This window comes from Sceloporus occidentalis, unplaced genomic scaffold (assembly GCF_023333645.1).
Source record: "Sceloporus occidentalis isolate IW3139 unplaced genomic scaffold, rSceOcc1.0.p SCAF_3, whole genome shotgun sequence".
Taxonomy (NCBI): Eukaryota; Metazoa; Chordata; class Lepidosauria; order Squamata; family Phrynosomatidae; genus Sceloporus; species Sceloporus occidentalis.
The window spans coordinates 241,549,029-241,576,213 of record NW_028316983.1 but is presented as its reverse complement, the minus strand read 5'-3'; the positions used below and the strand labels follow the sequence as shown (position 1 = coordinate 241,576,213).

At 39.5% G+C, this 27,185-nt stretch overlaps 1 protein-coding gene across 1 annotated transcript in view; it reads left to right on the top strand.

Moving 5' to 3' along the window:
• Positions 1-27,185, top strand: part of COL22A1 (collagen type XXII alpha 1 chain) — a 184,974-nt gene that overhangs the window by 91,132 nt on the left and 66,657 nt on the right. Inside the window, exons 14-25 of the mRNA XM_089518399.1 lie at positions 1,283-1,336; positions 3,504-3,548; positions 5,397-5,450; positions 6,241-6,309; positions 7,355-7,390; positions 7,803-7,832; positions 9,773-9,826; positions 10,722-10,775; positions 17,404-17,457; positions 22,094-22,147; positions 23,321-23,365; positions 26,520-26,573. Of these exons, the coding sequence (XP_089374525.1) occupies positions 1,283-1,336; positions 3,504-3,548; positions 5,397-5,450; positions 6,241-6,309; positions 7,355-7,390; positions 7,803-7,832; positions 9,773-9,826; positions 10,722-10,775; positions 17,404-17,457; positions 22,094-22,147; positions 23,321-23,365; positions 26,520-26,573 (603 nt within the window). The remainder of the gene's footprint in view (positions 1-1,282; positions 1,337-3,503; positions 3,549-5,396; positions 5,451-6,240; positions 6,310-7,354; positions 7,391-7,802; positions 7,833-9,772; positions 9,827-10,721; positions 10,776-17,403; positions 17,458-22,093; positions 22,148-23,320; positions 23,366-26,519; positions 26,574-27,185) is intronic.

Genomic DNA, 27,185 nt, shown 5'->3' with positions numbered 1-27,185 from the left:
AATAAGCCCAGCTGGCATGTGGGGTGCATACAGGATGAATTTGCCCAGCCATGGGCAAATGCAAAAAAAAAACCTGTTTTAAAAATAAATGTGTCTTTATCCCATCAGGGATAAGGCATGTTAAAGGAGAGTGTGCTAATCTCCTAAACCACCTTTGCTGAATGTTTTCTGGAAGGGTGCCTTGATACCTATCTCATCTGTTCCATATATATTCAACAACCAAATAAGCTGTGGTTGAAAGAATACATTCAAAACTAGGCTGAAAATAATCTTGAAATGCTGAGAATATCTAGTTGGAAGTACCCAAACAGGATCCAGCCATTGTAATTTTGTTGTATATAATAATAATAATAATAATAATAATAATAATTTATACCCTGCTCTTCAGCCAAAAGGCTATCAGAACAGCTTACAAACTGTTAATTAGACATTTCCCTACCCTCAGGCTTACAATCTAAAGAATACATGATATATATATGATAGGATATAGGTTGGACCAGAGATATTTTAGTAGATAAAATAATATAATAAAAGGCACATTTATTGATGATGTGGGGAAAACTAACCTGATGTGCCTATTCAAGGGGTGGAGAATCTACTCTGGGTTGTAACCATAAAAAGAGCTCTCCAAGGTGCTGAACCTAAATGATAAGGTTCACCTCTTGGATATAAGGTATATCCTACCCTATATCATCATAGGCAACAAAATTACTATGTCTGGAGTCCTATTGGATACTCCCAATTGGAGTAGGCCCATCAGATCATTTGTTGAATGGTGAATCAACCCACAGGTCAATGTAATTCAGTTAGTGGGTCTACTGGGCCTGAATCTGCAAGACCTAAGTAGAGCAGTCGAAGATAGCAGGGCTTGGAAACATCTTATACCCAGTGTCACCATGAGTAGAGGGTGACTCAAAGGCAGCTAACAACAAACCAAGAAGATTCAAATCAATACCCCCAACTGAACTAACTTACTAACATTTCAAGTTCCCTTTTGGCTTAAGTTTGAACAGATTCTTACAGCTTCATGAAACTTGACTAGAATCCAGAGCAAACCATCCCACTGACAGAAATACCCTCTTTCCTTCTGCATCTCCATCCAGTTTTAAGACGCAGACATTTCCTTTTTTTTTTCTAGAGCAGAGGTGTGACCTGGATGTCTGCATTGTAGTAGAATTTCCATTACAATGGGATTTGTTATTGTGAGAAAGGTCATGCACATCTTCTGGCTTCTCTAGTCATCATGATTCTGATCTCTCTTTCTCTTTACATTTTTGATTAGGGGACAGATGGTCAGCCAGGTCCCCCTGGCCGCCAAGGTTATGTTGGAGCACCTGTAAGTTATGACTTTGTTTCTTTATTCAATCTACCCAGTGTACTATAAACATTTAATGATTTTTTAAAAGAAAAATTCTACTTCAGTATTAAGTTGATGTTTGATTTTCAAACATACACAAGCACAACTAAGCAGGGCCTATGGACATGAAAATGCAGCTGCTAAGCCTCCAGAATCTCCAGTTCTGCAATTCCCTGTGCAAATCAAAACTCCAGTCCTTTGAAGCAGCTTGAATATCCACACAACTACTGGGGCTAAGCAGGAAAAGAAAGAGAAACGAGAACACAGGTGGATCGGGTGCATTTTTCATATGTTGTTGGATTTTTATCCCAGTATGGGATCCAAAGCAAGTTACAATAGTTAAAAAGTAAGGTTCAGCTACATTTACAAAATTTAAAAAGCTACTGAACAAACAACTTGATTTAAAAAGTACATCACTAAAAATAGTTTACATGCAATTAATATACAAAGTTAAAATCACAAAACACTACTTTCAAAACATTCTTCTCCCACATGATTTAGGAATCATCTGCTGTCAGAAAAAGAGGGGCATGAGGCCACCTAGAATTCATGTGGAATGGAGTTCCACAGCCTGGGAACCACTGAGAAGGCTCTCTCACATATCGTGATGAAATATGGTAGTGATTGAGATGGAACTGAGACCAAGCCTTCTTCTGCAGATCTTAAAACTTGGTCTGGCTTGTACAGGGAGATTATGGACTTCAACTCCCAGCTCAGCTCACTACTGTCTATGCTGTCTAGTGTAGATGGGAGTTGCTGGTCACACTATACCCAACCCTGTGCTAGAATATGCCACTTTCTCTAATAGGTGATTCACTAGACACAAGAATAAAGGCCTTGAAGGAGACAAAGTCTTGCTACAGTGATTAGTTATCATGTTATTGTTCTTGTTATGTGCCTTCAAGTCATTTCCAACTTCTGGCAACACTAAGGTGAACCTACAACTAGGCTTTCCTGGCAAGATTGTTTCAGAGGGGGTTTGCTTTGCCTTTCTTTGAGACTGAGAGAGTATGACTTGCCCAAGATCACCTAGTGGGTTTCCATGGCTGAGCAAGGATTTGGATCCTGATCTTCAGAGTTGTAGTCCAAGGCTCAAACTACTACACTGCTCTGACTTTTATTCCCAAGCAAGTCCTATGAGGAATTGTATGGAGAATCCACATGCAATGGTTCATTGGTAGCCCCAATGTAAAGCTAATGTAGGCAGAGTCTCTTTTCTGATTCAGCCAATTTAAAATTCATTGTTTAAAATAAACTGGATAGGCCTACCAGAAGAGATCGACTTTTATAGTATTTTAAAGTCAGACAGCATGTTAAGCTGTCAAATCTCTCATGTCAGGTCATTTCACAGTCTAAGGGTGGCAGATGAAAAGGTTTTCTGGGTGACAATTGACAGTCTAGTTCTGGCCAGTAGAGGTAAATGTCCCGCAGAGGACCTGAGTGTAGGGAGTAGATTAAAAGCGAGGAGGCAGTCCCAGAATAACATGGACCCAAACCAATTAGGGTTTTAAAGGGGACAAAGGGGAGAACACCCAGTGGTGCAATTTTTCTCCAACACTGTTGCTCCCTGTAGATGATGTTACATTCCACACAGATGTCCATGACATGAGGATGGTACAAATTAAATTTCCTGTGACAGCTATATCAAGTGGACAAACTACAGCAGTGTCTATTGGAATTTGATCTGTATTGGTGCATTGGTACTTTTACATGGAATCCCTTTGTTCTAGTTAGAAGTTTACTCTCTGAAAGTTTTGGCTTGTTGAAATCTTTCACTTTTGAACAGTTGGAAATATACATTTAAGTAGAGAAGGTCATTCAACTTTTCTCTGCCTCATTATCGTTGTTATAGTCATTCTTTTGGGGCACTGGAAAGAGCAGAGTCCCTCTGGATGATCAGGTTGATGAGTATTGTAAGACCAATTAGCATATGCAAAGGTTGTTCTGAGGCATAACATTATTGTTATATGATAGACAGCTACTTAATAGACAGCGTCCTAAATCAGTATTCCCCTTTCACAGTGCGTATCACATAATGAGTCATAATGCAGGTTACTAAAAAATTAATGACTCATCCATGTTTTGCTTTAGGATGGTAGTGGGGACAATGTACAACTCATTGTTTCATCATTTGTCTCTGCTTTAGGGTCTTCAGGGAGAAAGAGGAGAAAAGGGACCCAAGGGAGAAAAGGTATGGACAGTGTGTTTTAAATAATTTGTAAGTATTCTGAGCAGAAACATTGAACTTCTTTCCTTCAAACTGTTAGCACTAAAAACACAGACAATGAAGGATTGTCTGTTAAGCTTTTCAAGTTTAAAACAACAATTTTCTCAAGAAGATTCAACTTCTAAATGTCACAGAGTCACATAGAATAATTATGCAGACTGGCTGGAATCTTGTTGGTTTATCCTTGTACAAGTTTCCCTCCAGAAGCTGTTGGACACTTTTATGAAACAGCCACATTCAGTTCAAGGACATAGAAGTGGAGTTGTGCATGGTGATGCCATTGCACACAGAAGCAAATTGTATGTGGATGGACATGCATATTTGGTTGTGTATTCCATTCATATTTGGTGTCTTAGGGGTGAAACAGATGGCAGCTAAGGACCGACTTGCCACTGCCCCTTTGCTTGCAAGGTTGGGGCCATGGCAACCACACAACATGCACCCAACCTGGCTGGTTCCCAGTGCAAAAAGGAGCAGCAGAAAACCTTTTCTTTTAGTGTAAAGTCGAAGGCTTTCATGGCTGGCATCCATAGTTTTTTGTGGGTTTTTCGGGCTATGTAGCCATGTTCCAGAAAAGTTTCTTCCTGATGTTTCGCCAGCATCTGTGGCTGGCATCTTCAGAAAAACCCACAAAAACTCTTCTTTTGGTGCTGGGAAAAGGGCACCCTTGTCATTGCCATGGCATTTTTTGGCATTTCTTCAGTGCAGCATGTGCAAATGCTGTGTTGCAGAAATGCCACAATGCTGCCCGCCATGTGGTCAGGGGGCCATTCTGATGCCGCCTTGGGAGTGGAGTCGGGGCATATGGTTGCCAGGCCTGAAGTCCCCCCCAATGCTGGCTCATAGTGCCGGTCTGTATAGCCTCTTGATTCAGTTATGCAACATTGTACTTCAGCACATGGGTTGTGTAGCACAATTAATGCTTAGGTCTGCACACAGAGATTTATGCTACACAACCTGAATCTAGGATCTCAGCCTCTGTGTTGAGGATTTATTGCTTCTTCTGTGCCTTTAAGTTCAGATATTTTTAGAGATAGCAATTAGAAATAACAATCATATTAAACCATGGCTTAAATCATATTAAGACTACATAGATGACAAGCATATTTTCATATCTATATGCAATTACATGGGAATTGAGCAGAGCTTGAAAACATTTCTTTTGTGGACTACAACTCCAAGAATCCCCCAAAACATGGCTGGGGGATATTCTGGAAGCTATATTAACCCCCCAAAATAGTTTCCAACTTCTGGAACATGGAGGAGGTTGCTTTATTGCCATGCTTTCTTCCCAATGAGGAAATGAGTGGTTATACACAAGAGTATAACCATACATGTATAACAATATTTTTTTATTTTTACTGGAATTTTGTGAATCAACTAAGTCTGTTCTTATTTGGAAAAAGTAGGAGATATTCAAATGGGCTAGAGGCAAAAGAATAAATCAAATGTTAGCCTCTTGGTTGGGTACTAGGTACCCAACCAGGAATCAAATATGAAGGAATCAAATATGAATCTGACTCAGAAGCAATTATGAAGAAGGCTAAACAATTGAAACTGCTTATACACCTGTGGTCTGGTTTTAAATAATTTGAGGTGACTTATGGCAAAGTGAGATATGGTCACATCCCAGCTCAGCATAGCCATTCATGCAAATGCATATTGCACTTACATACTTATTCCCAAGTGTGTGTTACTCTGGGTAGACTTTTGCAGGATTGTATTCGTAAGAATCTTATTTAATTTTCACAGATACACCTCAGAGAATAAGGTGCCCAGTAGTGAATGTCATTTTTCTGTTTCTTTTGACAGGGGGAACCAGGTCTTGATGGTTTTCCTGGAAAACCTGGTGTGGATGGTAAACAGGTATGTGGACAAATCTATGTAAAGAGAAAATAATTTCTAGAATGCAGAGAAGTGTACCGAGAAGGCCTTAAAAGTGGAGAGCTTTTTCTCAAATTCATCCTCTGCATAAAAGAGTTATAAGAACCAAAGCATGATATAAATTACATTAATTCGTGGTTGTTGTTTGTGTTGTTTTGTTTCGTTTTTTAAACAATTGAAATGAGAAGCATCAGGCACCATCGGAAAGACTGAGAATGTAATTTTAAGAGCATTATCCTTGAAATGGCTGAGGGCAATACTATTTTGTTTTTCATTTTCATTGCCTTCCCTGCTGTCCTCAGTGGAAATTTTCACTGGGGTTTGGAAGGAGAGATCAGTGATATCAAAAGAGCACCTCTAAAATGGAGACCCCATGAAACAAAATTAAATATTACAAAATATATTCTATCTATTTCATGTTCACTCTTTTCAGCCACTTTTAAGAATTGGAATCTGCTGACCAACTTTCTTGAAATTTGTCTTAATTGTTTGTGGGTTTTTTTTATGTGCCTTCAAGTTGTTTTCAATTTATGGTGACCCTAAGGTGACCCTATCACATTGTTTTCTGAAGTTGGGAATGTGTGACTCAACCAAAGTCACCCAGTGGGTTTCCATGGCTGAGCAGGGAAGCTAACCCTGATCTCTAGAATTGTAGTTTGATGCGCAAACCACTGCACCATGCTGGCTTTCTTAGCAAGAGTTAAACAAATGTTGATCCCCTCTTCCCTGAAAATGATAACCTCACTATTTTAACAGCTCAATCTGTTTTCAGGGCATCAAAGGAAGTCCAGGCCAACCTGGTCTCATGGGACCCAGAGGAGAAAAGGTAAGGGGAAGTGGTGTGTGTGAAAGAGAGGGAGGAGGGAGGGAGGGAGAGAATATTTTGGAGGTACTGTGAAGTTTGCTTCAGAGATCTTCTTGTTTAGACATCATGCCACTCAGCTACATTGTTTTGTAGGAAAGGAAAAACATCCAAAGTTAGAAGCTCAGAAGTGAGAAGCTGGACAAGTCTGGTTAGAACCTGGAATTCTGTGAAGGAGGGTCTGTGGGATTTAGTAAATAAAGTGCACCCTTGTTATCCACTGGCATTTGGTTCCAGAACACACATGTAGCCCCCCTTCCCCATGGATACCGAAATCCATGCATGTATCAGGAGTGGCAGCCTCAGTTCCCAACAACCAGAAGAACATCTTAGTGTGTTTGAAACAAAAGATTTTATTTCAGGAGTTGAGACAGGAGTTCCCCCGTCCAGGGTTTGTGTCACCAGTGGAAATTTCTCCCTCAACCACAAGTTAAAAGTTCCCCTCATCCAACCCTGATTGCCTTTGATCCAGATCAAAGTTGCCTTTCATGTTCCCTTTTTCTCTTGTATCATCATTCAATCTCGCTAAAGGAAGAAAAGTGTCCCTAGTTTACAGCTCATATCTGTTGCAGGAAGAAGAGGCATAAAATCACCAGTCTTAGATTCTGGCATGATTAATATCCCCTCACAATAAACCAGGATATTATTACAGCATTATATCATCAAATCGTTATTGTACATTATCTCATCATATCATCATGACAGAGATGGGTCATACTGGATGTCCCTTAGATAAAATTGCAAAATCAAGGTTTGCTTTTTTGGAATGTATATCTTTTAAAATACTTCAAGCCTTGGATGGTTAAATCCATGGCTAAATAATCCGTGGATATGGAGGCCCAATTGTACAGTGAAAAAATGAATGAATCCATCCGAAATGAGACAGTGTGTAGGACATTGAAGAGCTCAAGGTGGTAGAAGTCATATCTCAGACTGAATGGCAGCCTAGTTTAAAGGCTTCTAAAACCAATGCAGATGCTTATAGTCATTCATTTGTTTTATTTTGGTGTGTTTTCCCATTTAGGGTGAAATAGGACCTCCAGGAAAACCTGGTTCAGCGGTAAGCAATACCAGTATTGGAATGGTTTGTCAAATCTAGTGTGAAGGAATTCCAATATAGTTCTTCAGATATGGGCTTGTTCTGTAGATATGTCTATGTGGAATAGTCAGGCAGAATGATGCCTCAGGCATGGTATAAGGTGTTGTCCCATTGGACTAAAATTTAACTGTCAGACAAGTTAGGGTCTGTACATGGGATGCAAGAGTATCGTGTTCTCTGTTTCGTCACTTCCCAATTGTTTTAGTGCTGCCCCTGTGTTTGGAATAAGACCACACTTTGGTTGGGTTCATCACAACCATGCACTTCATCTTCAGCTATGTCCATAATTTGTATTCTGTGACTTTACATGAGCATACCTCAATGTAATTTTCTTCCTTTTGCCTTTATTTTATATTTCTCTTCTTTCTATTAGGTGCAGACTGAAGGTTTAAAAGGAGAGCAGGTAAAGTTTTTCTAAGTAGTTGTTTACTGACAATGACAATAGAAAAAAGACATACACTGATCTTACCAGTGGCAATTCTGACTTTTATCTCTCAGAGTCAATGGTGAAGCTCAACAAAACCTAGAGAAGCAATAAGGCAGGACTGAGTGGTTCAGAAGCTTTCCACTGTGAATAAACTTTATTTTAAATCAAAGGAGATACTGGCAAGTTGTTTATCTTCCCCATAATAGCTTTTATCCAAGGGTTACGTTCATCCAACCCACTCACTTCTTGCTAGTGCATCAGAAGTTCAAAATGAAATTGCATTGTCTGTTTTCATTACCTAAGGAGAGCGGAGACTGGGGGCGGGAAGACGTGACTCCACATTGCTCCTGTTGTATCTATCTGTTCTTGGTTTTATTCAAACTATACAGTGCGGCCTTGCTTTATGTGGAGGATGCATTCTGGACCCCCCTGCATAAGGCAACTCCCTGTGGTATGTGGCATGCCATGTGGTGCGGGTGCATACCCCATTCACCTTCTTAGGGCTCACTGCCCATGTGACCTCAAGTCCACATATGGTGAGCCTGCGTATGGCACTGGTGCTCTGCATATCTTAGGGCTTATCTACATGTGTGATTTACCCCAATTCCCCCTTCCCCCCCCCCCCCCAGCTCCTGCATCCTGTTTTCATGATGCAGGGCCAAAACCCCAAATCAGGTGTGGACTGTTGTCACAATGCTTGCACCCGATTTGGTGCTTCCTCCCTCTAACCAGCATTTAAATAACCCACCAATCATAGCTGCCTTTTTTACTCATGGACCCTGAGAGCTGGCCAGTACTGCTGCTATGGATGTGAATTGGAAATCATTCCGATTCCAGCAGCAGCGGTGGGTGATGAATGGGAGCTATTTGGGAAGGCACCTGCCTATTGTTTGGGGTCAAAATACTCTAGGAGCAGTCTAAAATATTCTGACAAGTGTAGACCTATGCTGAGATCTACCCATGCTTTGTGCCCACAATAGTTGAAGGGTGTGTTCAACATTCAACAAACAGGAATGCCATTGGCTAATACTGCATTAGCTGCAGTGTTATGCTCACCCTTTGAGAGTAAGCTTAGTTGGACACAGTTCGTTGTCTGCTTAAACATACAAAGTGGATAAAAGTGTGAGAATGGAGGGGGGGGGGAATTCTCTTCCCATGCCCCAATGGCCTGCACCATTTTGTTCTGCAACACTGGAAACAATGTTGTGTGTTACTCTAAGTACCATTTTGACCAACATGAAGACTTGTTTTGATTTAATGGGTAGGTGGCTACATTTAAATTTTGATTCATTTCTGGGCAAAACTTTCTCTCGACATTGACCATTTTTGTTGTTGGGGAGACTTTGCGGGTTGCACTGTTTGGGTTGAAAAACTTGGGAGGCTGCATGTGTCCTACAGGCCTCCCATCTCTCACACTTGATATAGGATCTACCTGAATGTTTGGAACAAATAATGGTAAATTACATGAGGGGTGTCATTATGTTAAGAGTGGAAAGAGTAATTATCATTATTTCTTCCCTGGCTAAAAAAATAGTTTTCCAACATTTAAGAAAACTATTTGGGAGCAATAGTACAGTAGTGAGAATTTTGTGTGGTTTTCAACTGGCATTCATAAGTCTTGAAATTTTTCACAAAATTATTATGTGAAAAAATGCACATGCATGGTTTCCTTTCTTTTGCATTAAAAATATGAGAGTTTTGTGCAAAACCAACACTTTTTCTAGACCCTGTTTTTTGAAGTCATAGTTCAGTGCTCAAAACCACTATACTACGCTGGTTCTCTAGTCAATATTTTACCTCTTAATATGACACATCGCATTGAGTAATTGCCTCCTTGGGTCTCTATATTGGGAGAAAGGTGGGATATAAGAAAAATAATAATAATTATTATAAGTAATATTTTCATTTATTTACAGGGAGCTCCTGGCCCTCGAGGAGCAATAGGACCTCCTGGAACACCAGGCAGCCCCGTAAGTACAGTTGGCCCTCCACATTTGCACCTTTGACTTTTGTGGATTTGATTATTTGCAGTTTTGATTAATATAGATTTGATTATTTGAGGTTTTGATTAATATGTTCTCCCTTGGAATCTCAAGGTCCTCCAGTGCAAGTCTGACCGATGTTGACCATAAAATTGTACTGTAGAGCCTAGAAGTTCCTAGAGAAAATGCTTCTCTAGAAATTTCTAGGTCCTCCTGCATGCTTTTTAATAATAATAATAATAATAATAATAATAATAATAATAATTTTATTTGTATTTTCCTGCCTCTCCCAGTGGATCAAGGTGGGATTACAACCATAGAATAACCATACAGTAACAGTAATATCTAAAATACATATTATAAAAACAGTGAGTCAACTAAAATTTAAATCACAACAATAAAAATAATAAAACATCATTTAAAACACATTATTATGACCAGAAGTGGGATTTTCGTCAGTTCTTTATAGAAGGTCGGGTGGGTATGCCTGCCTGAAGAGATCCGTCTTTAGTGCCTTTGTGAATGATCAACTTCTGTCAGATGTTGACCATAAAGTTGCATCAGAGGACCTGGAAATAGCTAGGCAGCTGTTCTGTGAGGTAAAAAGAATACAGGTTATTTTTTTATTTGCAGTTTTTCCACATTCATGGGGGTCCTTCACTCCTTCATTCCAAACCCTAGTGAATGTGGAGGGAGCACTATAATTTACTTTTCCCATACCCTTTGGGATCATTCATTTGGCTGGGGTCTTACATGAACCATACACTGACTAAGGGGACTACACAAAGCCCTTAATGTGCTTCAGTTCTGAATGTTCATCTATGAATGTGGTAACTTTTTTTAAAAAAAATAATGATATTATTAAATATCATCTTATTTGCAGGGACCTCCAGGACCAGAGGGCAAGCCAGGACTTCCTGGATTGCAAGGTCAAAGGGTGAGCAACACTTCTGTTAATCTGTTCAAATTCCATATATCACAACAATTTAACAAGACCCTGGGCTAAATATTGTTTACTTCCAGAGAACCACTTATAATATGATGGACATTTGCCCCCATTCTGATGGCTGGAGTTCTCTTCCCTAACCTCTCAGTTGTTAAGTACTGGTGGAACTTTTTAAGCTTGTTTATATCAAGACTGTGGCTGCATGTACTCTGCTGCTTGACTGCCATGGTTCATTGCTATGAAATTCTGGGATGTGTGGTTTTGTGATGATATTAAGCCTTCTCTGTCAGAAAGCTCTGGTGCCACAACAAACTACAAATCTGAGGATTCTATAAATGGAGCTATGGCACTAAAAAGATTGTCAGACTGCATTAATTCTGCCGAGTGGCAGCACCCAAAGAGCCAGTGCTCTTTGTGACTATGATCTGTCCAAGTTAATCTATCGGGTTATGCTGCATGTAAGTGGTCATTGTTTCCTTGGAAAAGGATTGCTGTCAAAGCCCAAGAGATTCAAATACCTATGAGCAGAATAAGAGTATGAGGAAAAGAAAGTGTATCTGAATAAGAATAGTATGTGTGCATATGTGTGTCTCTCTGTGTGTCTTTAAAGTTGTAACAATCAGTTGTAGTATTGCAAAAGCTTACCCCTACCCCCTGAATTATATATTCTTATGTAAACACAATGGCGGGTTATAGACCGCCGCTTTGAGGCGGTCTGCCGCCACTGCCGTTTGCTCTGTGCGGGAGCCGCAGCAGCCACACCGCGCGGCTCCAGCACAGACCGAAAAAAAAGCTCCAAAATGGAGCTTCTTCTTGCGGCACCTCTGTGATGTCGCGAGGCACCAGGGGTGCATTCGCGACGTCACAGACACCGCAACACGTTCGGACGCACAGCATCCGATACGTAAAGATGGCGCCGGCCGTGTGGAACGGCCGGCACCATATTGTACGGACAGAGACCGTATTAGAGCCAGGGGCGTCTAGAAGAGACGCCCCTTTTTTAAAATGGGACGTCCTGCGGACGTCCCAAGTGCCGGTCTGTAACCGGCCAATGTCAATTTTGCAAGTTCAAATGCATTGCACTTTTCAAGTATTTTCCTCCCTCTCTGTCTCAAAGGCCCACACATTTGCAGGCATGGATCTAGGTTTTGTACATGTGACCAAAAAGAATCAGGATTAGGGATGGAAAGAGTATTAAAAAAGATTTGCAAAATGGTTGGAAAGCCTATTTTGCGGGTATTGCAAAACCCTGATGAGAAAAATCCTGGACTGATTAGAATCTTTGCAATTTCGGAGTTAGAATCATGGAATCATCAATTGTTCTGTGGAAATTTCACACATGGTTATTTTACACAGAAAACAATATTTTCTCAGCAGAAAACAGCACTTTCTGCACATAAAATGCTGTTTCCTGTGCAGAAAATGCTGTTTGCAAAATAACCATGTGTAAATTCTGTATCAGTTAAGTCCAAAACTAAGAATAGTCTTGGGATACTGTGGTTTTTGAAGGTTTTCTCACAACAGGAGAAAACATTGTTAAAATTAGAAACTTAGTGAAGAATTACATCTGTAGCTAAGATATAGTCTATCCAGGGTTCACAGTGACTGGATGATAAATGTGTTGCATAATCAAATAATCAATATTCCATAATAATGACTCTGATGCCAGAAGGGTTGAGGGGATTTAACATTAAATTTGTGGAATTTTGTAGAAACTGAGTGTTTTCTGATTCAATTGAAAATTCAGTGAATCATTTTTCCCCTGCATAGAAAAAGACATTTCTTCCCTTTTTGTTGGAGCATCCAACCATTTGATTGGAGTTCATCTTTTTAGCCTCTCCTCCATTATACAAGCTGGATCATTTGTTTTTATTGCTGTTCTTCAATCACTCAAATATAAATTCTCATTAATCATGGCATCATCCTACTGTGTTATAGTAATAAAAGCTGTACCAAGTATCTAAGGAGGGAATGATGTAATGACCCCTGAGATAATAAATGCTCATTGAGAAATGAGACTGATTCTCTCTCAAATGGATATAAATTTATACTTAATGATAGGTTTATTTTTTCCTTGCTTTTTCACTCTAGCAAGACCAAAGACTAGCAGGTAAAATTGCTTGCAATGAGAGCAACACATTCCTTTTCAAAGGGAATATAATTTCCCCCCAGCTCATGTCATTCATTTGAAACATAACTTGTACAAAAATGCCTTAAGCAAAGCGAGCAAACGGCACAGATGGTGACACTCCAAGCTTTGCCAAAAAAAGTTAACTTTCCAACAAACCGATCCCAAAGACTGACAGTTAGTTTCTATCAAGGCTGACGTTTGGATCTTGAGGAAGCAAACTTCTGCAATGAATGTGCTCCCTTCGGAGGCTTTCATTAGCTGTCTTGATCCATTAGCCCAAAGAAGATAGGGAGCCCAAAGTCACGCAAAGGGTTTTATGGCTGAGCTAAGAATCAAATACTGTTCTCCTGAGTTGAAGTCCAACACTGAAACCATTATGGCACACTGGCTCTCTTCTTTTAATTTGGATGGGAGGGGGATGTCTCATTCAGAATTTTCATACAAATTTATATAATTTTCACCTTTTGAAGCAATAAGAAGATTGAAATGCAAATTGTAAATGGAAATTTACATTTTTGTGTCATTTTGCTATACAGTTTTCTAAGCAATAAATGAGTCAAAAACACATACATTAGGGGAAACAGTTCATTATGATATTTCTATACAAATAGAAAGTGTATAAGGGGAAATTGCTTGGGGAAAAGAGAGCATGTCTTAGGAAAAATCGGTGGTTCTAGACATATATTTATGTATGCATTACAAAATATGCAAAGAATTACACAATTCTTTTCCCTTTTGACATAATTACTTATATGATAGCAAGCCATAACAACTATAATATTGGAGATATGAGAATATATATATGAAAAAAGATAATGTAAAAATCTGAAAAAGAAAAATGGGGATGAGGAAATGTATGATATAATAATGGTTGAAACATATACATTAATATAAACTGCCTGCTTTTGTTTCATTTTGTTTTTTTAATTGGCTTGAAGTTGACAGCAATAAAATTTTCAATCTTGCATAGGATATGATTCACTTCATTTAACTGAAACGCAGAGATTGGCCCATTTTACAATGATCCATGCAGGCTTTTCTGCAACATCTCACTGGTCTTTATTGGAAAGGAGATGCCATCCTGAGTGAATGTTTGATCATACAGATAGATATATAGATATAGTGTTTATTATTTACTTTTCTTCTGGCATGGGATTGAAGGCAGCTTGCCACAAAGCTAAAACAAGGCTTCTAGTTCAGAAGGCCTTCCAGGTTCTTATTTAGAAACACATCTGCAAGAAAATATGGCTTTCTATTCATCATATTTATTCCATTAACAGCAAACATTTGATTGATAGTCTAGGCCTTAAATTATAGATCACATTAATTCCAAGGAAGATAATATTCATTCCCAATATAACAGATGGTTCAAATGTTTGATTTGTTTGACAATCTGATAACACCCTGAAAATGCCCATAAATACAATTTCCAAGTTAACAAGATGGAAATTGGAAAAGGGGGGGGGGGATCATCCTGAAGCCTATCCATATACTATTTTGGATCCAAGAACAAGAGGTTATGAATCCCCAATTTAAAGGGGGCACAAAGGGCCAGAACAGATAGGCAGGAAAAAGTGGCTTGATTCTGTGTTTTCTGAAAGCAAATCAAAACTCCTAAGAAGACAGCTCCTAAGGAGAGGTGAACACCCACAGGCAGTCTGCACCATGTGTCACCTCTCCACCATGCATTCATACCATCACACAAACACACTGCCTGCAAACTCCAATTACTTCCTTCTTCCTGCCCAGAGGCCTTTCCATTGGTATGATTGGCCACACAGTCACATGTGTGATGCTCTGCCAATACAGGGCATCAGAGCATTGGTGTACTGAGTGATTTATTGGCAAAGCACAATGATGGAGGCCATATCCCCTACATGTCGTCTTTAACCCTCTTCACCCTCGCCCCAAGTTGGACTGTCTGGTTTGTGTATGTTGTAATTACATCCATTGCATTATTGGCCATCATGTTTTTGCTTTCCCGCAGTCCCGTACTGGTGCCAGGCTGTTTATACGCCAATGTGATGACACAAATTTTTCCCTTTGCATTGGGGTATCCTAGCTTAGAATCATAGAATTGTAAAGTTGGAAGAGACCACAAGGGCCATCCAGTCCAACCCCCTGCCATACAGGAACTCTCAATCAAAGCATCCCTGACAGATGGCCATCCAGCCTCTGTTTAAAGACCTCCAAAATAGGAGACTCCACCACACTCCAAAGGAGTGTGTTCCACTGTCGAACAGCCCTTACTATCAGGAAGTTCCTCCTAATGTTTAGGTGGAATCTCTTTTCCTGCAGCTTGCATCCATTGTTACAAGTCCTGTTCTCTGGAGCAGCAGAAAACAAGCTTCCTCCCTCTTCAATATGACATCCCTTCAAATATTTAAACAGGGCTATCATATCACCTCTTAACCTTCTCTTCTCCAGGCTAAACATCCCCAGCTCCCCAAGTTGTTCCTCATAAGGTTTAGGAGCTTATTTCACAGGCCCTGGGGGATGGGATCGGGGCGGAATGGAAGGTGATGGGAATGGAATGGAATGGGGAGATCACACGGGAGAATACCACTGATGCTGCTGGAAGTTCCTGATCCATTCATAGAATCATAGAAACATACAATCATAAAATCATAGAGTTGGAAGAGACCGCAAGGGCCATCCAGTCCAACCCCCTGCCATGCAGGAAATCCAAATCAAAGCATCCCCAACAGATGGCCATCCAGCCTCCGTTTGAAGACCTCCAAGGAGGGAGACTCCACTACACTCCAAGGGAGTTTGTTCCACTGTCGAACAGCCCTTACTGTCAGGAAGTTCCTCCTAATGTTGAGGTGGAATCTCTTTCCCCATCTGTCCCACAGCACACAATTTTCAAGAACTGTTCACAATCATTCTTGAAAATCAGCTGCTGTGTGATGGATCAGGAACAAATCGGGAACTTCCAGCAGCATCGGTGACATTCTCCCATACAGTAATATGTATGATTCCCCATTTCGTTCCCTTCCCGCCCCCTTTCCATTCTGCTCTGATCTCATCCCCCAGGGCCTGTATGATAAGCTCCATGATTTCCAGGCTGTTCACCATTTTAGTCACCCTCCTTTGGACACGCTCCTCACATCCTTTTGAATTGTGGTGCCCAGAACAATGGTCCACACGGGGCCTGACCAGAGAAGAATAGAGTGGCATGATTCGTTCCCTTGATCTAGACACTTCCTTTTCCTCTGATTTTTAGTCCCGAAGCATGGCTTCCTTTCACTTTTCACTCAGTTTCACCTTGTGCATCATCTAAACACCCTACCTTTAGAGCAGTTAGAAGTCACTTGATTTGGCCACTGTGGAGTACCCCATACATTAAACTTGATAATTTGTTTAGTGCGGAAGTAGCATCTGTCCCTTTAAAAAAAAATCTCACTCCATCAGTCTATCTACCTATTGTCTGTCTGTCCGTCTGTCCATCCATCCATCCATCTATCCGTCCATCTATTCACCCACTTTCTATTGATGCATTACCTGGAGAATATTTTTGGTCACATTCAAGGAAAAAGAAAATATATAGCAACAATTATTTTATATGTTGTGAATTTGATTTGAGTCTCTAGACATTAATAAAAAATGTTATTGAAAACAAAAATAAGTAAGCTTACTATCTCACCTACAAGAAGTTAAATACAGTGTTGTGGCCATACTTGTATTTCAATGAAAAACACACACAAAATATTCAGTTTTCATAGAGTATATTTTGTTGCACAGGTAGCAATCACAAATTAGGCATTTGCATGTAGAAAGGTACATTTCTTTGAATCTATCTGTTTCCTCATTTGCATATTAAATCTAATAAACTATGCTGAGGGAACATTATGGCTCCAATTTCACAAGATTACCTAAACTGTAGTTCATCTCATTGGCATGAAAACAATTTCCCTATATTAGGAAGAAAATTTTCATCCATCCCTAATTGTAATGTTACATTTTTTTGAAGTTTTTGTTTTTTCCAACTTTGTCTGATCAATGGTGAGGGAAAAGGAAGGCAGAATGAGATGAACATCTAACAGAGATGTAAATAACAAAATATTGGTTTGGGGGTGACTGTAGAGAGCAAAAATTATTGAGGCCAACCTATCACATATTTTTCTAGGCTATATATATATATATTAATTATTTGCTGGGAGGAGTGTCATTTGCCTTTCTCTGAAGCAAAGAGAGTGTGACTTGCTCAAGATCACTCAGTGGGTTTCAATGTCTGAGTGTGGATTCACACTCTGATTTTCTGGAATCAAAGCCCAAGTCTCAAACCATTGGGCCACACTGATCATGCACTGTAGACAGTAGATAAAATACTGTATAGAAATGTAAAGAGTACTTGAAGCTGTGGAATCTCCCTGACATAAAATCTTCCTCTTCAGGCTTTCTGATATGGAGCAGTCAGATAAAGATTTGCATCCACATCTTCTCTTGATGTGGTTAGTAATTTTCCACATTCTGTTTCATATTTAGGGCAAGAAAGGTGAGCTTGGTCTCCCAGGAATTGATGGATTGGCAGGACCTCTGGTAAGTAATACTTACTGCTTGGCAATCTGAACTGAAATCCAAAGGGCATAGGACCCAGACTTTAATAAAACTGTTTGCTGTATTGAAGATCAAGAAGCAATTTCTTTCCATTATAGATAAGCGCAGTTCTATGTCATTTTATTTACGCCTCCCTGTCATAATGTGCAGCTTGATTTCACTGTAGAGATCCCCATGAAGAACTTTGTAAAGTGTTCCTGCTCTTTATATGTGGTGTATCTCATAAGCCATTTGTTTACTGTCTTCCCCTTGATATGAATGACCTACTACTGTGATATCCAAAACACAGTTGGTATGCACAATACAGAGTTTCCTAATAGGCTCCTGCTTTTTTGAGACTGTCTTGACTCCCAATTGGACATTTAAATTGCTAGATCAGACGAAAGTCCTTTCCAATCCAACTACAATTAAGATTCTGTATTATGGTCACATAATGTACATTTACATTTAGGCAGTTACATAGTAGTTGAAGTATAACACACTGAACTGAATGCATATTCACCAATGGTCCCACTGTGCAATGGGTAATGCATGATGGCTATTTCAGCAATTCCAGGCCTTGTCTCCCCCAAATTTCCCTGGACTCACTGTGTTCCCTTTACATGATGCAGGGCCAGAACTCCGAATCAGATTCATACTGTCTTCATAATACCAACATCCACTTCAGGGCTCCCTCCCTGAACCTGGATTTAAATAACTCATCTTTTGGTGCAGTTTCCAGCTCTTCTTGCAGTGACAAGGGTGACTGCCTTTCATCCACGTTCCCTGAAAGCTGCCTGGCAATGCTGCTCTGGGTACAAGATGGTCTTAGAACAAGGTTCCCAGCCATGAACTTAATGCACCAAAGGAACAAAGCCCCCTCACCTCAAATAGAACCACATTCCTAAGGAAGCTAATTCTATCCATTCTCTTCATGTAGTAGCTAACAAGATATGTACAACAGCAGGATATGCATGCAACAATAGCCTCCATCTCACATTCCTCATAACTGATAGAGAGTGTATAGGGTGGATCTACACTATAGAAATAATGCAGTTTGCCCCCCCCCCCCCCTTTAAAAGTGCTGTAATTCCAGCCTATGAAATCCTGGATTTTCTTGTTTTACAAGGTTTTTAACCTTCTATGCCAAAGAGTGCTGGTGCCTCACAAAGCTATCCTAGAATTCTGTAGGACGGAGCCATGGCAGTTAAAATGGTTTCAAAGTGCATTAATTTTATCCTGTAGATGCACCCATACTGCCTCTGATACTGAAAATGATATATAGCCATCCCGAATAGAAGACTTTAATGACCCTGAACTCCATGAGATGATAAAATGATGCTTTAAAGTTATCACTGCAGTTCTCAGAATTCCATAGCATTGAACCACTGCCATGGCCCAATGTTATGGAATTCTGGAATTTGTAGTTTTGTGAAATATTTAGCATTCTCTCCCAGAGAGCTCTGGTGCCAGAACAAACTACAAATCCTAAGACGCCTTTGCACCATGCCATGACAGTTAAAATAGAATCAAACTGCATTAATTCTGTAGGATGGCAGCAGCCATAGTCTAATGCTCAAACCACTACACTAAATTCAATAAATTCAAAGTATAAATTCTCCAGTGGAATTATTTTGATATTTTTGGTGGGTATGAAACATGAGCATTCAGTTCAAGCTTGTGGAGGCAGTTGAGGATGTCATATCATTATGCTCACATGTACATAAAAGTTCCATGAGATGCACATGTATTTGCAGATTGTTGGGGTTTGGGTTGCACTTTCAGTTGTGCAGCATTGCCAGTGAACACAAGGGTTGCAGAGCATACTCTTTATAACTCCATATGCAAGACTGATGAAGGATCATAACCAATGGATAATAATGTAAAGCTGCAATCTTATACATACTTACTTAGGAGGAAGGGCTGTTTAATCCAGGCCTTCTGAGTAAGCATGAATGGGATTGTACAACACTGGGCCATATTTATGGCATATACATTTTCTAGGCTGCAACATCAAACAATGTGGGAATTGGGTTTTATGCTGCAGTGAAAGAAGGAATCCTCGAGGGATCACAAAACAATTTATTGTTTTCTGTAAACAGAATTCATCTACATGAGAAAAGAGATAGAAGAAGTCCCATTAACCTGATTTTCTTGCTGCATATATATGCAAGCAGGATATGGACTTTCTTTCTGTGTTTGTACACATACTACTTGATTCAGGGCACTGTGTCCAAGAGCAACACCAAAGAAAATTAAACCTTTTCATCATGATGTAAGAAATCCCAGATTTGTAGCCTCCTATCAAGTTTACAAATTTTATTTAAACAAACAGCTCCATGCCTTCCTGCCAAAAACTTAGGATGCTCTCCAGAGGCATTGGCTATGCAGAAATCCAGTCATGCTTAGCAGTCAGATAGCCTCTGGGAAATTCTGAATGATTTTTTGCTTGTTTGTTTTTGTTTTGTTTAGATCAGGAAGCTATTTTATTTCCTAAAATAATGCTGGCCTTCACTTCCTCAGGCCGCCTCGCTTAATAACCTGGGACTTGGCTCATTTGAGATACCATAAAACAAGCACTTAAAAAGATTAAAATGGCAAAGCAGCCAGCTGTACTGGGCCTATGTGCTATAATGGCCAAGTATTTAGCATTTTGCTGTAATTTTCCTAGTATTACATTACTGATTTAAACAGACAGTAGCTATTGTACTTGCCAAGGTTTCTCTTTAGCATAAACATCCAAACAGCTGACGAATGGCCAACCGTTACCTCCATGCAAATTCTCTGGTGAGGTAAAAGATAATTTAGAAACTCTGCAAGGGTTAAAGTTCAAGACAGACGTATTCATAGAATTCAGAGACATCGCCTTGCAAGCCTGGAATATCAGTATGCAGAGGGATCTTGTAGCACCCTTGATCTGAAATGTGTGAAAGAAGTTGTAGCATAAGCTTTTGCAAATTTTGTCTACTCAAAGAAGATTTATTTGCATAGATTTGGTCTGTTTGAGGAAGATTTCTTTGCATACACAAATTCACAGGATTCAAAGGCATAGCCCTGTTAGTCTGGAAAACCAGTATGCAAATGGATCTTGTAGCACCTTTGAGACTAACTGAAAGAGAGAAGTTTCGTAGACTTGAATCTACTTCCTCAGATGCATGTGTTAGAGTGGAAAGTCCAAGCACAGACCTACATAAGCAATCTCTATGTGAGAATGTCCATAGAAATGCAAAACTTTGTGAGTACGGAGATAAGGTGACAAGTTTGGTTTTAACTATGGCTGTTGGAAGACAAGGCAAGAGAAAAAGTGTTGCTTAAAGCCAAGGTGAGTAGATAACCATATGAGTGGGATGTAGTGTGGGTTATCTACTCATCTTGGCTTTAGGCAACATCCTTCTCCTGCCTTGTCCCTCAACTTCTGACTTATGGTGACCCTACAGCAAACCTATATTGGGGTTTTCTTGGCAAGATTTGTCTAGAGGAGTTTTGACATTTCCTTCCCCTGAGGCTGAGAGCATGTGACTTGCTCAAGGTCACCCAATGGGCTTCATGACTGAGCTAGAAATCGAACCCTGGTCTCCAGAGTCCTAGTCCAATATCTAAACCACCATTCCATGTTGGTTCTGGGCATTAACTGTCTGAGCATTAATTAGTACAGAGCAATGGAATTAAAAAGATGTGCAATTCTAAACTATTCTAATATAATGTGAAGTCGAAGGCTTTTATGGCTCGCATCCATAGTTTTTTGGAAGTTTTTCAGGCTATGTGGCCATTTTCTAGAAGAGTTTATTCCTGATGTTTCACCTGCATCTGTAGCTGGCATCTTCAGAGAATGCTGGCATGGGAGAGGGTTGGGTGTGTGTGAGTAGAAATATCTCTGTGCAGGCTCATTTACTTCAACATTCTTACTAGAGAAAACAGCACCAAATTATTGTTGCTTATCCCATTGTGTTCAATGGAATTTAGAGTCTTTTTTTTGCAGTTGACACTTTAATTATGTGGATTAGTGTCTAGCAGTGATATCTATAGTGATAGTGATATCTATCTATCTATCTATCTATCTATCTATCTATCTATGCAACAGCATCATACTCCTGTTCCAAGTATATCTCATATTTTAGGTCTCAAAGCCAAAATATTTTTCCTCTTTCATTGGACATTTTTACTTTATGTGTTAAATAACTTTCCTCTTATTTCTGGTCATTTTGCTCCCTCTATTGGACAGTTACTGTAAAGCAACATTCCATAAAGTTTATTTGCAAATTATGTCATTGCCCATGTTACATTAGCTGCTTTGGATCCCATATTACAATATTTTCAAGGTGCTCAGTAGATTCCTTAATATGAAACATTGAGTTTTTGTAATTCCTTACAAATGTCTAAGTGTTTGGGTGCTGCATTATTGGGATCACCACTTTTTTCTACAGGGGAATGGTGCTGTACTAACAGCTATCATTCAGTGAAGAAACTCAACAGGTAGAGGTTTCCCTACCAGTGATGACAAAAGAGGAAGGCTGTACTGCTAGATGTTCCCTCACAACATAGAACTTTCAAAAGAAGATGAGAGAGAGTGGGATCAAGAAACAAATAAGCAATTAATGAGTTTTAATGTGTCCCTATCTTTTTGTGCATTCCATCACAGGGTCCACCAGGTCCTCCTGGAGTTGCTGGTCCTGCTGGTCCTGCTGGCTCTCCAGTAAGAAAAATGCTTTCATAAATGCTGTTGTTATACTCACAATGGCAGACAGTCCTAAAGCTTCCTTTTAAATGCCTAGGGTGGCAGATCTGGGGTGCTGTTCAATGTGCTGTTGAGGTCAATGAACAACATGTTGGTTATTACATTTAAAGCACTGCATGGTTTGGGTTCAGATTACCTACAGGATCCATACAGGAAGCCTACAGGATCACCTCCACCTCCACCTTAACCCCTCACTCTGTAGACTCAGGTTTTCTGGAGGACATCTACTTCAACCAGCCAAAACTAGACTAGCAACTGTTGCCCATTTCATTAACTGCCCCTAGACTATGGAATGACCTTCCAGGAGAAATGTGATAGCTAAACATGCTGTCTATATTTAAAACAGTATTAAAGACCCATTTCTTCCAGTAGGCCTACCCAGTTGATTTAAAACTATGAATTTTACATTGGTATATTTGAATTGGATGATTTCAATGTTTAATGGTCCTTTTAATCCTTTGTTTATGTGTTTTAATTTAAGTGTCAAACGTGTCAAATGATATTTTAATCTTTTCTATACCCTGTCTCAACCATGGGGAGAGGTGGGCTAAGAATTATTATTATTATTATTATTATTATTATTATTATTATTATTATTATTATTATTGGGGTAGGAAAACAGACACTTAAGCAACTGTGATGTTCCTAAACATTACTTGGACCTATTTTAGAGAGGATTCATTATCCCACTATTGGAAAAGCCAGCACCTACCAAATGATAAGGCATCTATGTAGAAAGAGAGCTGTCAGCACTACAAAGGATTCAGAAACAAACTTTGAGAAATATGCATTCAAAGCCTTCTGCCTGGAAGGGTGAATCTGTCATGCTTGCTTTCTCCTTTATTTTATTTTTAAACAGAACTGAAATTATTTTTGCAGCCATGTGGTTTGAAGTCAGGAGCTAGGGATTGTCTTAACTATACCTTGGAAAAATTGCTGTTTGTACATCTCTCAGAATCCCCCAGCTAGAATTGACTGGGATCAAAGTGGCTTAGAGATTCTGAGCTTGGAGTCCAAAATGTAATAGTTTAAAGTTTCATTTTTTTTAAATGCCTGCTACACTAGCCCTTTAAAAATTTATGAAGCATATACTGCTAAAGCCAAAAGCTGAAATGTTGTTTGTCTTTCTAGGGGTTACCTGGAGAAATAGGAAGAAACGGACAGCCTGGACCACCTGTAAGTGCTTTACAACACTTGAAGGTTTGAAATGTAGACTTGGAGATATGTGGACTACAGAGTTAAAATATTCAAGCCCACCTTGTTAGAGACTTAAGAGGTTAAGGAAAGAGCTGTGTCTGTCTGTGAATGTGTGAATGGATCAAATGACATTTCTACAGTCATAGCAAAAAGGATGGAGCATCAACCTATTTTGAAATGGAGACATTCATTTTGATCTAGGCTGCATACGCATTGCAAAAATAATCCATCTTGACACCACTTTAGTTGTCATGGCTCAGTGCTGTGGAATTCTGGGAATTGTAGTTTTATGAGAAATGTAGCCTCTGTCAGAAGCCTCTGGTGTGACAAACTACAAACCCCAGAAATCCAAAGCATTATGCCATGACAGTTAAAGTGGTGTTAAACTGGATTATTTCTGCAGTGTGGATGTAGCATGAGAATGGTCAGATTCTAGGACAGAGAGCATTGGTTGAGTCTTCTATGTGCCAGTATGAAACCCTCTAGGAAGTCAATATACCTCTTGTGTCATACAGTGCAACAAGGGTTACATACGGACTATTTTTGTCTCCTTTTCCTGATGTTTTGGAGTGGGAAAGTGAAATAGCCTTTAAAGCCAAAAGACCATCTCTTCAGTAGTCTCATTGGCTGAAAAACCCAGTTTTTTAACAACAACAACAACAACAACAAAATCCTGACAGGTAACAAGATTACATGTACTTCATGAGCTTATGCATGGATCCATGATGGAAATATTTTCTCTGTGTGATCTTATGTGGACTTCACATCTGTCCATCCGTAATAATGTCTGTAAACACCTTTCAAATCCACTCAAATTATCATGCATTTAAATTCTTATATAGATCTGAAATTACAGATCTAACCACAAATAGAAACACATTCATCTTCACAACTTGAAAAAGTTACTTTTTTGGAGTACTTACCCCCAGCTGGCATAGCCACTGGCCTCTTGTCTTGTTTTGAAATGCACCAAGTTTTTGCAATGGCATCCTGAGATGGAAAATTTGTATACGCATGTGGATAATAAGGGAAAATATAAATATGCCTATGTCTATATAATTATCAGAATGCATTACATTAGGAAGATTACTTGATTAAAAAAACCCTTTCTATATTAGGAATGCATACATTTAAAATTGCATTATGAAATGCATGTATTAGGAGAAATTAGCAAAAGAAATGCACATGAATGTTCATGCAAATTATTTTTTGAAATAAAATTAAAATCCAAGAAAACAAAATATAGCATTTTTAATATATATATATATATCCCAAAGTTTGGGACCCACTGGACTCCTGGTTGCATTAATGCAAAATGGAAATGAACCAAACAAACAAACAAAATAATCTCTCCTCAATAGCAACCCTTCAGAGAAAGATTTATTTCACACTATACAGTTATAATACTTTGATATGACTGATATAGCACCATTCTGTGGAATCCAGGAGTTTGTAATGCCATGATGAATTTAGAATTCTCTGCTAGAGAGCTCTAATACCTCACCAAACTGGAAATCCCAGGATTCGATAGTATGTAGTCATGTAGGTAAAGCGGTATTAAAACTGTATTGTGTAAAAAGTTTGAGGTTTTTACATAAGTAAAAAAAATGAGTAAAATCTTTACACCTTTTCTTTGGAATGCCTGACGTCTAGTGGCCATCTGCAAAATTGCTGTAATGGAACCAAATGATTCATTGATGTGAAAGAACTGGTCTGTGAACCTAAGTATATTAATGAGAACTGCATCCCACTTGAATTCAGTGGGACGTACTCTGGAATTCTGTACCTTGAGTACCATGCCTCCAATTAATATGCTCTGCCTCTTTGACATGGGATCTTGGCAGTCATTTCTTTTCTCATTCCTATCCCCACTACCTTCCCTCACCTTCTCCTACCCGTGTATTTGATATTCTGGTTGCACTTCAGGTATCTGCTGAAGGGTCTGTGGCCACAAAAACTTATGCCATAATTTGTTCGTCATCTTGCTGCAACAGAACATGCAGTACATGTGCTGGTCACCTCTCAACTCAACTTCTGCAATGCACTCTACATGGGACTAGCCTCCTGCCAAGTTCAGAAACTTCAGTTGGTACAAAATATGGCAGCCAGGCTGGTCACGGACACTTCCAGACCTGCTCATATTACACTGGTACTAAAATCTCTCCACAGGCTGCCTATCAGTTTCTGGGCAAGGTACAAGGTGTTGGTTCTAACCTTTAAAACCCTACACAGCTTGGGCCCTGACTACTTGTGGGAGTGCCTACTTTAATACAATCCTCCCCGCACACTTCGGTCTTCTGGGAAGAATCTGCTACAACCTAATAAGACCGGACTCTCTGTGGTGACCTAGAGGACCTTCTCATCTGCCACCTCCAGGCTCTGGAATGACCTGCCAGACGAGATCTGCCTTAATACCACCTTGGAAGCCTTTAAAAAGGCTATTAAGACAGATCTCTTCTGGCAGGCCTTTCCAGACTAGGTTAGATCCATTAGACTCCCCCCCCCCCCCCATATTGATACTGATATCAGAATTGATTGATACCATCTCCCAAATTCCCCCCTCCTCTAGAGGAAGACTAATTTCTAGGACTAATCTGGCCAAAATTTTAGTGTATTCATACTGGGCAGTTTTAAATTTTTTGATGTTTAATCTTTTTTTATGGGTTGATCACTGTTTTTATGATGGAGGAGGGGTTAGGTTTGGGGGTTTTTAAATTGTAATTTTAAATTGTTTGATGTTTTATTTATATTGCTGGAATCTGCTTTGATTCCTTTGTGAAAAAATGGAATACAAATAAATAATAATAATAATAATAATAATAATAATAATAATTAACAGAATAACTTCCCATTTAGAAAGAAGAAAGCAAAGCGCACTGCAGTCTTAAAATTGATATGTACCATGGGCCCTTGGTATCCACTGGGGTTTGGTTCCAGGGCTCAAGTCCCATTAAACACAATGGCATAGTAAAATGGTGTCCTTTGTATAAAAGGGCAAAATCAAGGTTTGCCTATGGGAATTTGTATATTTTAAAAAGTATTTTCAAGCCATGGATGTTTGAATCCATGTATAAAAAAATCTGTGGATAAGGAGGGCTGACTGTATGTTTTGTTTTGTTACCCTTTTCTTTAGGGTTTACCTGGAAAACCTGGCCTGGAAGGTTTACCTGGACTTCCTGGTTCAAAAGTAAGTAGCATCATCATTTTGCAAAATACTGCTGATGTTATTCAGTTAAGGCTTTGTCTGCATGTGTTCCCATCCTGGCGCTGTTCCCATCCTGACGCTGGTGCTGTCTGTTTGGACGATGCACGGTGACATCCAGTGAAATACCATGTGCTTTCCCAGTTAACCTGACTTTACCCGGAAGTTGGCAAAGTCATTGGAAGCCCTGGTGTTTTTCCTCAAAGCCACAGGGTTAGCATATGGTTTTGTGGCAGGCAAACAGCTGGATCAGGCATGACTTAGGCTTGCTTGCTGTTCACAAACCAGACACCACATCATCCCCCTTTTACCATACTAAGCAGATTGGGGAAGGGGATGGCTTGTCCCTAGAGCCACTGCCATTACTATTGTACCTGCAGAAGCTCTGTGGATAGACCATCATGTGACCAGTGAGAAGAGAGGGCAGAAGGACACCCCAATCACATGGAAGGGATCTGCAGCAGAAACACCCTTCCTGACATGGAAAAATAATATTTCAATGCATAAGTATTAATTACTGCACAGAAAATGCACAGGATTTAATATTTCTGCATTGAAATATTATTTTCCTTTTAGAAAATGCTCTTTTCTGTGCAA